Genomic DNA, 12,129 nt, shown 5'->3' with positions numbered 1-12,129 from the left:
TTATTGCCTGACAAATTTTGTGTGATGGCTATTTTTTTCCCCTTTTGGCTTTACCTGTTCACTGCTTTTTGAGGAATGTTTAATCGTTCTGATTAAATAGATTTTTACTGATATTTTTATTTTAATTATATAAAATTTTAATAAACTTTTCTAAATTTTTATACACTGTACTTAAAATCAACTCATGCAAAGGGACTTTCTTCCTTCCGCTGCGTTGCAACTAGTCTCGCGAAGCTCTTTAGAAAGGTATAGCACCTCTAATATGGAAATTCAGCCTCTTTTCAGCAACTCAGGGCTAGAAAGCAGGGAAAGAGGTGAGGTAATAATTAAATAAATCAAAGGGTTTGAATTTTGTCCCAGCCTAAACTTACTGTTTAGGGACTGCTATACTCTTGACTTCTACCAACTTGGGTGTTCAACCACAGAAAATACTCCCTCTGAGATGAAAGCTCATCAGTCAGAGCCTTCATACTACAGTTTTTAAAAGGCATGTGAACTCTTCACCCTTCTCTGGATGTGGAAAGAAAGAATTTTGGACTATGGAAGTGGTATTTAGGGAACAGCTAGGTGCTTGCTATGCCTTCAGAGATTAGCAGCTCCTTGTACTAACTATGATGCAAAATGTAGAGCAGTGCTTAAAAAATAACCTTTTCTCTTCCCCTCAAGACACTGGCCGACTCCAGTGGGTATGCACAAATAAATAGTAGTGTTAGAAAATAATTGGTGCTTGAAGATGAAGATCAAAAAGTATTTTGGTGAAGTGGTGCTGGAATCCTGGTGTCTGTGTGGATGCTGGTGAAGACCCCACAGAGAGATGCCCATGGGCTGCAACAGCTGCACTGTAACAGTGAACTCCTTATTTTTAAAAGTGTCCTGAATAAGGTTCATGTGCAATTTGTAATTGCATGTGATCTCTGTGCAGTCATGCCAGCATGCTTAATGAAGTGATATACTATTGATTTGGCAGTGTGTTCCAGTCTGGTTGTATATTTGTTGTCACTGTTTTTTATGTGTGTTGACACAATGGGAAGGGCGTTCAGAAAGTTCTTAAAAGGTACTAGTTTCTTTATAAAGAGGTTATGTCAGAATAAGTAAGAAATTGCTGTCAGACAAAATAACTGTGTTATCACAAGGTATAAGTACTTTGCTGTGAATACTTAGTATTTAAAAACAGTACTTAAAAAAGTAAAATCTGAATACCCATGAGAATGTTAATGTTTCTGAACTGATTTCAAGATGACCCAGAGTTAAATGGCTTTCAGGTGTGGATTCACAAATGTTGTTGTAGACAGCTGACAGAGATTTCCCCCCTTGTGATTTACTTTGATGCCGTCATCTTTCCATTTATCAATCGTATTCATATGTTTGGAGAAGACTAGCAAATTATTGCATGAAAACTACCAAGAACTGAAGTAATGCACATTAATGATTTCATAAGATGATCTAAAAGCAGGAGAGGAGCAGCAGCAGGTAGAGTGGGCAGTTCTCCACTGCCCAGTGCCAAGCCATTGCTGGTGCTTGTGTCGGTCAGCAAGAGCTGTTGGCCTTCCACAAGGCAGGGTCGTTTGCAGAGACTTAATTTCTTGTTGAAATTTGGTTCGTGCTGACAAAGGGCCATGGTCCTTTTTTTAACGGGGACTTAATGCCCCTGTGGATTGCAAACGTAATGCTGCAATCAGTAAAGCAGCAATTGCTTCATATAATAAGATTTTTGACAGTATAAGCTGACACAGAGGATGTATTGGGAGGAAAGAAATGTTATCAGGGCTTTTTTTTTTTTTTTTTTTCCTCCCCCCTCAGTCTGCTTTTTAGCTTTCCTAAAGCTCTTTGGGAAGCCTATTTGTGAGACTACTTTTTTTACCCTTAACAAAACACTTCTTTTGATAATGCTTTGATTGAATTGTGGTAAGGCTCATATAGGGAATAATTAAAATTTGTAATTGGGTAGAGTATAAACAGGTGAATTATAACTTTAATTGCGTGGTGTTATGTGGCATGATTTGGTGTTCATTGTGTAGTTTCTAATAGCAACTAACAGATGCATCCCAACCGAAATGACATAGAATGAGTCAGCTGAATTAATACACTATGAAGCTCGCCTGGAAAAATGGCACTTTTTTTGGAAGACAGATGAAGTATTGAGGGGAGATGTAAAAGAAGTTCTGCTGGAACTCTGTATTTTGTGGCTAAATAAGTTGTTAGCATGTAATATGTATATCTAATATTTTCAATGATGCTAGAAGATGGCAGAAATAGAAGAAAATATAGAAGAGATGTTGACAGTGTGGAAAAGATTTTTAAAGGAGAGGTTTGTGAAAAGTCTGCATACAGTATGAAGGGAAACCAGAAAATAGTTGCTCTTTATTTTATTTATGTTTCATAGAGTTACATTGCATGATTCAGAATATCAAAAGATAATTACTTTTTTTTTTTCCTGATCTAAGGATCTTATGTACCAAAATCACTGACTTTGTGAGTGGTTTTGGTTGTTTATTTCAGCTGGAGTAACCACGGAAGCCATTCAAACTGGTAGTGCAAGCCCAGATTCATTGGGAACAGAAGCAAAAGTTCAGGAAGAGGAGCATGATCTGGTTGATGATGACATCACAGCAGGTGAGCATTAATATAATGAATATGTTATTTTTTTACATACTAGGTACTGTGCAGAGGAGGTGGAACACTTTCTGCCAAATAGCATATTTTTCATGAGAAAACAAAATACTAAGGCTGCTTATGAAGAAGTAGAAAAGAGCTGTAGACAAAAACTAAATACCTGCTTAACTGTAACTACTAAAATATTATTGTGTTACTTCTGAATCATAATATATTTTTTAATGTATGTGTTTTGAGCTTTTAAATCTGCCTGCAGCCAACATGTTTAGCTTGTGGTTCTTGAAGAATAAAGGCTTTATGTGATTCTTTATAGTTAGCCCTTAAATTATCTACCTTGGTGAAAGATCTGATGTAATGGTGCTACCCTCAGTCTGCGTGACTGAATTGAGTTGTTTTCCTTGCTTGTTTGTTTTCTACAAGTAAGTGCTGCTAGTTTGTTGCACGTAGAATTCAAGTGTATTTCATTTCTACAATACTCACAGCCTTTTACTGTTGCTGTAGTTCATTGTGGACTGGCAGGTAAAGTCGAGTTCTGGTCCGTCAAGGCATATTCTGAAATGACAGACCATACAAAAGTATGCATTTAATTATGGCAATTATCTTTTGATTCTTTCCATGGTTATTTATGCAGTGTCATAAGGAAAATATCTATATGCTCAATATCAATATCCTTGGAATTTGAATGATTACAGTATGTATTTTAGCATAGCATACTGCAGATTATAGAGCATGAAAGCTTTTTTTTTTTTTTTCCCCCTTTGGCTGAGCTTTGTATAGATTTTTGTGAAAGTCTAAAAGAAAACTAGTTATTCCTATTGACCTGAAGACGGTTAGTATGACAGATCTAGTTTTGGGTCAAGTCTCTGGTTGAAGGTGCCTGAGACAGGATTACTGCTGGTGGAAGAGGAGCCTGTCTGGAGAGGGAGCATTAACACAGGTTGAGGGTAAAAGGCTAACTGGAAATAGCCAAGAGGGAGGTAGATGCTGGAAATGCCTTTAGCAGCTAGGGGACGATGCAGGACTTGTCAAGAAACAACAAAGAATAGAGGATGGACCCTCAGAAAAAAAATAAAAATAAATTAATGAATGGGCTTGGCATACCCTGAAACAGATTTCCCCAGCATGTACATCAGATCAGTGTTTCCTTCAGGAACATATACCATCTCTTTGGCTCCATGTCTGTCAGAGACCTTCTGGTTCTTTTTCTGAAGCTTTAGCAATAGCAGTATTATAAACAAGTGTGTGTTGTATCTGGGATAGCATTCTGCCCCTTCGATGTCGCATGTTCTTTTCACAGGAAAGATTGAAGGTGGGATGCTTTAATGGAGTAAGTTCCAAATTATGTGCGGTTTTTTGCTATGTGCTACACTGAGTTTTGATTTTTTTTCAGAAACCTATCTGCTATGTTGTTAGAGTCTGATGGTAGTAACAATTTTATTTACAGAGTAAGTGTTTCTGTTACTAAAAGGAGTTGAATTTTAAAAAAGTATCCTGAGTAAAGGTGAAATTTCAGTCTACAATTGAATACAATTAGTTTTGTGTTGGTAGAATAGGGAAAAAAAAAGAATTTTGAGACAATTTAAACTTAACCTTATCTTAAAAATATGCAGTTTCTTTCTTTAGTGGTCCTATTAAGGCTAATATTTATTGATTTGACTGCACAAAGTAATGCTGGTGTGCAGTGGTCAACAGGATTTTTTTCAGTTCAAATTGAGATTCACCAAATGCTTTCATTTATCCAAATAATTTCTTAAAAGGATGACTTTCACATCAGTCCTTTTAGAGATTAAAGCATTTTAGCTTAGCTGGCTGAAAAGCACTGAAGCCTGTTTCTGGAAAATACTTCAGTAATACTCTACAGTGCCTCTTAAGCATTTAAAAACACACATGCAGGAGTTATTTAGAAAATGGGGTTTATCTTCAAATGCACTGAAAATACACACATGAATAGTCTTCCAATGTAGTAGTGGTATGTATTTCTGTGCTTAATGCCTGAAAGACTTTTCTGGGTAACTAAAAGTAGAGCAAATATTTTGCTTAAATAATTTGCATGTGGACAACAGCATTTTTCCCTAGTTCAGTATAAAATCTACTGGCTTCGGTGGTTGAAATTTTGCAATTCATCATGATGGTAAATGGACTTTTCAAAATTTTTTTTTAAATTTTGTAATTTGTAATCTATTTTCCATGTAATCTGAGGCTCCAAGGTAGCATCTAAGTTTTAATTTAGAAATGCAAATACGTTTTTCCAGTAAATAAAGGAAGAGCAAAATACTTCAAGAAAAAAAAAACAACACGACAACATAGTATTGTTACATATTTGGAAATACAGATATTTGTCATTATGTTTTAGCACAGGTGCACCAGCATCTATAGTGGTAGTAAAACAAGGACGTGGCTGAGCATGTAACAGGGATAAAGGGCAAATGTCACTGGTGCTGTGAAAAAGGGAGCATTGTAGTGTATCACTACCTCTGAGAGATTTATTTACTTGCAAAGAAAATTATATCATAGCATAAATAGGCTGTCTTTAGAAATCCACTGAATTTACTGTGTGGAGCTGTTTTGGAAATTAAGAACTTAAAGGAAGTAACTTCTGGTTGCCAAGTGTTTGCCTCTGAGCTGTGCAACGTTACCTTAGTAATGGAAATAAGTAACATACTGGGGCATAATATGAGCTATAGTCTGAATATTGTATGGATAGTTCTTATACCTAATCGACAGAAACTACTAGCAAGTTTAGAATTAATTTAGTTCCAATTAATTCCCAAGGTAACAGTAGATGTTTCCAGACTTTCACGAATGTCCTATCGGTGACGTTCGGTATCGCTTGTGGTTGTAATAGGAATGCCAGGTTTTGGTTAAGATGTTAGTGCTGATGGTGCTGCTACAATGAAAGATGACTCTTGCCATGAAGAGCTTGTTCCAATCTCTGTTCTACTGACCAAGATAATACCCCCAGGCTCTTCAGCATTGCACAATGTGGAATTTTTCCATGGCAATCACGTTTTGTAATGATAACCTTAGTCACGTTAGTATTGATAATGACGCTTGCAAAGCACAAACTTGTTCCTGGTTCTAATTAAAGTCCGATTTTTTTTAAACCTTTTTCCCCCTTCCATGAACACTGAATGGCATGTACAGCCACCTCAGCTGCAAAGACTGTAGAAATATAGACTGCCTTGGTTTTGTAGATAAAAGGCTTTCAAAAATATACCTCTGTGTTTAAATCTGTGCCTGGACCACTTCATGGAACTGTGCTTCACTCAGCAGCAAGCTCAGCCGAAGTGTTGCTGCAGTGCTTTGGTGGAAGAGAAGGTGTATGTTGGAATTAATCTGGACCTTCCTTTTGCTATGAAGCAATGGTGCCATGTTCGTGTGTGAAAGCCCAAAGAGTTCTGCTAGAAGTTTTGTTCTAATTCTGAGAAATTTGGAGAAGTTTTACCTAAGTCGCAGGGCTCCCTGGAAGGGGGGGTTAGATGTCCTTGGAATGTCATTCCAACCTCAGGGAACAGACTTCGTGCCCCCTGATTGATTTGATTTAGAAAATCTGTTGTTTGCTATTAAACAGTAAACAGTTTATGGTTTTCCTACACTTTGTTTTAAAAGCTATGTGAAAATAAAATGTCAGTGGGTGGGAAATCCAAGGCACAGACTGCTGTGCCCCGTCTTGTGCCCGCTCCTAGGGGGTAACACTGCTCTGAGGAGCAGAAACCTAGCACCAACAACTTGCTTAAGCTGACTTGCTTGTAAAATGATAACACTCCAACAGGTGGCCTGACAGTTGACAGTTAAATACACTGTTATTGGACCAATTATTCTTTTTGGTATTTCCATAAATAAAACCAGTAACTGATACATTTTCATTAAATTCTACTTGAGCCAACATAAACGTTTATCATTTTGGGAAACACTGTGATATAGCATAGTCAATAGCTCCATCAGGATAGTGGGGAATTGAATTGAAATGCAATTTATTCCTTAGGATCTGTCATTCCAAAAAGCTTGGCCATAGGGTACGTGGACTGCTTTAGCTACAGAGATAAGGCTTACTATTTGATCCAGTCCATTTCCTTCTGCATGCTGCTGTGACATGTTAGTGCACAGAATGGGAAGAAATAATGGTCAGCCTTCTCCTTGTCCCTTGGTGATCCCTTGCACAGAGAAAGACAGACCTGTTTGAAAACATCTTGTAGCAGGTTAAGGCAGTAAATAGGTGCTTTAAAAATACTCCTTGTTTAGCCGTGTAACCAAAATGAGTCTTAGTCAAGCACATGCTAATGTATGACTTCTGCATTGTACAGACATGATTTTTTCTGATACAAGAGACTTCCAGCAGTTATAGTAGTGCACATACGAAAGTTTATATGGAAAATAAAATCTGGCAATGCTACTGATAAATGTCTGTCAACATGAAAATTTACTCTTTTAAGTCTCTTCTTTCAATATTCACAAATCTATTTTTGTGCATAATGACTAGTATTTTTTCAGCAATAATTATCCCTTAACTGGTAAAGTCAGAAGCAAGAAATATTGCTAGATTAACCCATATTCTAAACTTCAAAATAGCTCTTTAATCAGTGGCAGTATTTGTCTGTGTTAAAGATTCAACAGTGTAAGGGCAGGGATTGTGTTTCTTGTGATTCATCTTGTATCTTACGCACCGTCACTGCTGTTGAAGTGCAGCAGTACATGGAAGGCATCTGCAAACATTTTTCACTTCCAGCATTTTCTCGTATTTTGAGCACTTCTTATTTTACCTGCACTGTCTAGGCTTTCCGATTTTGGTACCATATGACTAATTTGAAGTAGTTTTGAATTAGTTCCTAGGTGATGTATTATTATTCTCTGTGTGCTATTACAATTTTTTACTCAAAGGCTTACCCTGTAACAAAAGAAAATATTTCAGCAAATTGCAAACTGAAAGTTGTAGACAGTCACCTGTTAAGTCATGTACTATGCTTTTTTCTTTATTTTTTAATAATATACTGAGTTTCTGGACTACTTTGGTGGTTTCTCTTCATTCTCTTTCTTACTGCTGGAGCTGGACTTCAATGAAGTGGGAGCGACAGGTGCCATTGCCCATTGCGTCCCTCCCGTTACCAGCCAGACTTCCACTGAAAATTTGGGGTGGAGTGGAGGTACACAACAAATGAAACCATCTGCCATCCCCAGCAAACAAGCCAGTGGCCCACTGTTCAGCACAATGAGGGTGCCAAAAGAGTCAGCCTCTGGACAAAGTTCCTGCTGGGTTTCTTTTAAGTAGGTTATCCTGAACCTGAGTACCTTCCACAAATCCTGTCACATACATTTTTGTATCTCTGAAGCCCACCATAGAGAGATCAAAGAAGCTTTTAGTTTGTATTTAATCACTCATTGGAAAACCATCTACCATATCATGCACTGACTATTGTGTAAAACACCAGAAAAGTGAGGGTTTTATCATCTAAAGCAAACTTCATCCCTTTCAGATGCTAATTAAGAAAATAGAGAAAATACACAGTGACTCATCTCTGTTACAATTAAAAACGGAATATGAATTCACAGACACAGGTTATTTAACATGTAAAAGTTAATTTTTAATGGAGTTTTCCTGTGTACTAACAGGAATTCTGAAGCACCTTGAGAAATGTGCCAAATAGATAATTGTATACCAAGTTAATTGAGAATCTAGGTTCCTAGAATTTGTAATTAGCTGTCTACAAGGAAGCATGAAATTACGGGTAAAATTCTGTTCCTTTTTTTTTTTTTAAGGGAACATAATTCATGTAAAAACATGGAGTTTTTTCAACAAAGCTGCATGTATTGGAAAAGATACGGGCATCTGCCAGTCAAGCAGATGTCGCCCAGTAAACGCCATTAAGAGCTCCGCTCTCTGTGAGGGCGTTATGGGCTTGACATCTGTCTGAATGGCATCTGTCAGCGTTGGGAGAGTGCTACATGTATTCATTAAGGAAGTACTAATTCAAGAAAACTGGTTTGTTTGCGTACTGGTGGGGTGTTTTCTAATTAACGGAGAAGCGTAGAGCAGAGCATTTGCGGAGTTGGGAGCTGTGGGCAGCACTGAGCGCTGCAGGGTCCGTCCTCAGCAGCGCCTGGCAGCTGCAGCAGGAGCTGGGCAAGGGCTGCCAGCGCGCCTTGAGTTGTAACGTGTGTGTTGGTTTAGAAATAACTAACACTTCAAAAACTTTAATAAAAATTTCAACATTATTTACTTAACAAAGGCGATATACATAGGTTTTAAGCTCCAACTTGGATTGCAGCATTGTTAAATATCTTTGTCCTCTGTGGGAGGCAACATCGGTTTTTCTTCAGCTTGTGAGCCACGGAGCTGAACACAGAAAAACCTGGGCACGTGGCCATGTGTGCCAGCTTCACGTTGTTCAGCAGCTGCTTGTCTGCCAGCTGGAAGGTGTCATCTCGGGGAGCTGCTTCGGAAAGGGTGTGCAGAACTCCGATTGCAGTTACCCGTCTGCTGCAGGGTTTGTGTAGTTACGGACTAGTAGTGAAAGCTGCTGGGGACAGCCCGGCCTCTCTTCCTGCCTCCCACGAGGGCAGCGAATCCGCTGAGCCTAAAAACCTGGCAGAGCTGCCATGTCCACAGGGTGGATGTTTCAGTGCGTTAATTCAGTTTAGCGTTCTCTCTATACCTATGTATTTACACTGTGTCGTACTAATTTAAGGGCCAGAACTTAATCACAGGAGCAAGTAACTTTTCAAATTTTAAAGTATTTACTTCATCTATCACATATTTCAGTGGAATCAGTATATTACATGGAAGCCATATTTTTTGAATAAAGATGGTATTAAATACTGATTTTTTAGTGTAGCACAAGAAGCGGTCTTTAACATGCATTCATCTACAAATGCTTGCTTTTGTATTTGAAAACATAACTTTTTCATTTAGTTTTGTAAACTTTCTGGTATCTATAATTACTTGGTGATATATAGCTTCATACTAAACTTCGCAGAATGTGTCTAAGTAGTATCAGTCCTTACACAGTCTTATTTTGTGTGTGAAAGTGGGAAGTCGGCATCAATGTGTCCTTTATACATCAGTACTTTGTGAAAATCGATCTGGGTCTCTTGTCTGAAATTCTTTTGTTGTTTTGGTGGCAGATGTCTTCTTCCAGCGCTGCGCAGTCTCCTTTTGTGCTGCAGTTACTCTGAAAAACCGTATTAACTTGGGAAAAGTTAGTTCTCTTTGTCTTAGAAAAACATTTGTACCTTAATTGTATTCTTCTCTCAGTGACATTAGGCAGAGGCGCTTCAGTGTTGGTGTTTTCCTTAACTCAATCAAAGACTTTTGAAAGATAGTTACAGTAAAAATTATTTAGAGTAATTTCTTCAGGTGTAGAAGTGGAGTTTTAAAGAGGCACAGGTTATAAAAGCAATGTATTGAAGCACAGTTTTCCTAATGTTCTTGCAAGTCCTCATTTTTTGTGTTCTTTTTATTCTGTTATGCCTCCTTTTTGGTTAGCGTTGCAACCAAAAGCTTCATAAGTCTCATACTTCCTGGGTTTTCTTTTTTCATTCTAATAATAGCGTAATGGCATTAAAGTGTGTGGCAGGAATATGCTTAAATTTCTCTACAATGTTTTCTTCGATGGTTGAGGCACGTGAGCGTACAAGCAGTTTCTGTTTTCTGTCATTGCTGGGCAATGCATTTGGGACATAGCAAGGCCACCAGCTTCGCTACAGTTCTTAGCCAGCTTCTTTACAGCTGTTGTTTTGCAAAAAGAAAAAAAAAAGTCTATGTTGTCATGTTTGTCTTAGATTTGAAGAATTCCTTCAGAGGCACAGCAAGCCTTTGTGTTTTAATGTTCGACGGGAGTTTTACTCCCTGCATGGTAGCGGGCTGGGAAGTCTCTTGCAACGCGTGCCACAGCCCTAGCAAGAAGTGCAGCAAGAAGTGAGGCCTTTGGTAAAACACAGCTAATGCAGGTAACACTACCCCTGTGCTGGCTTTGGGACCTGTGACAGCATTGGTACAGCTCCTTCTAACGTCCAGCATTTCAGAAAGGTGTGTGGTGACAAACATCTCTCAGATTTCCCTTAATCCACCTCAGTAAGTTTAAGCTTGATTGCACGTGCTAAATATAACAGTGCTGGCAAGGTGTAAGTGTCTTGGGATGTTAGCTTTAATCATGGACCAAATGCTTTAAGAAGCTGTTCTGCTGCTAATGTACATAGTATCCATGGCTTTTAGCAGTATTTTCTTGTGTAAATTAACCTTTTCCACATGGAAGACAGTTCTTACGAGTGTCGCCATAAGAACTACTGGAGTCTAGGAATTTCATGTGGAGATTACTTTCCCAGAAGCTTGTGCTGGTTATTATTACATGAATCATTTATTTGATGACCAATATATTGTTAAATATAACATACAACTTCAAGGTTTCCTTTAGTCTTGAAGCAACTTCTGAAATTGGGAAGGGTTTTTTTGTTTAACTTTACTGGACATCCGTAGTTTGAGATCACTGTCTACTGTTTTATGCAACAGATGAGCTGTTTTCCATCTGTAATCCAGTAAGTTCATTACAGAATATGAATTTACTGCATCAACAGCAGTAATAACAATTCTGAAATGGCTGTGTTTGTTACGTAGATATCTAAATGCTATTGCCCTGAGGTTATACGAATTCCCGAGGCAATGAAGTAGCGATGTAAAGCAAAGACCTGAAACCTCTGTGCTTTTTTAATTTATGTTTTTGGACTCACTTGTGAAAATTTACGTAGAAGTTAAATAAGGTTTAAAATGTCAAGCTACAATTTCATTTATAATTATATATTGCTTATTAAAAGAACCAAACATGGGCAGAGTTTACTTGTGTGGGTACAGGACATCTCTATAACTCAGAGTTAAACCGCTGGTGCGTTAGGGTCTGCTTTGATTTGTGAAGGAAGAGATACAATCTGCATGGATCCAGTGGTCTGCTCACCCGTGGGTTCATATGCCTTCATATGTCATCTGAACACTTTCTGTAACCCTGACAATATGTAGGCTACATTTCTTGGGGTAATCCTTTCAGAGGTCCCCACTTCATCAGTTTAAAACACATTTGCTCTGTGTACTGCTCTTGTGACTTTAATGCCCTATCACCTTCTCTGACCTATTTTCCTTCTCAAAAATATCAGGTGTTGTCTCAGCACTAAGGTCTATGTTTGACTTAAAAAAAAGAAGAAAATATTTCTCTGTGTTGACATCCCAGAACTAGCTACAGGTATCCAGTAGCACAATAACTGGCTGAGCAGAAATTGTTGACCAGGTAATTGTTTGTGATAGCAGGACTGTGGTCTGTACCAGTCTGCATGGTATGCCAGGATGAGATCATAAATATGTGCCGTAGAACCCCCATCCTTCACCTTCCTGTCCAAGGAAAGGCTTGTGTGGTCACCTGGATGTAGTGAGTAGCTGTTGCATCTCATTTGCTCTAAACATTCATCTTTCTTGCATGAATCAAAGTGCTCTGTGGAAGCTCTGCTTCTCTCTCCAGAAAATCCTCCTGACCCATC

At 38.2% G+C, this 12,129-nt stretch overlaps 1 protein-coding gene across 7 annotated transcripts in view; it reads left to right on the top strand.

Moving 5' to 3' along the window:
* Positions 1-12,129, top strand: part of WDR7 (WD repeat domain 7) — a 145,823-nt gene that overhangs the window by 52,139 nt on the left and 81,555 nt on the right. For 6 of the 7 annotated variants that reach the window (XM_075021897.1, XM_075021898.1, XM_075021900.1 and 3 more), the window contains one exon: positions 2,500-2,613. The exons of the other annotated variant lie outside the window; for it this stretch is intronic. In XM_075021897.1, the coding sequence (XP_074877998.1) occupies positions 2,500-2,613 (114 nt within the window). The remainder of the gene's footprint in view (positions 1-2,499; positions 2,614-12,129) is intronic. 7 annotated transcript variants of the gene reach the window in all.

The sequence above is a fragment of the Buteo buteo genome, chromosome Z (genome assembly GCF_964188355.1).
Source record: "Buteo buteo chromosome Z, bButBut1.hap1.1, whole genome shotgun sequence".
Taxonomy (NCBI): Eukaryota; Metazoa; Chordata; class Aves; order Accipitriformes; family Accipitridae; genus Buteo; species Buteo buteo.
Note: the sequence above shows the minus strand (reverse complement) of the source record. Positions and strands in the feature narration are given on the sequence as shown.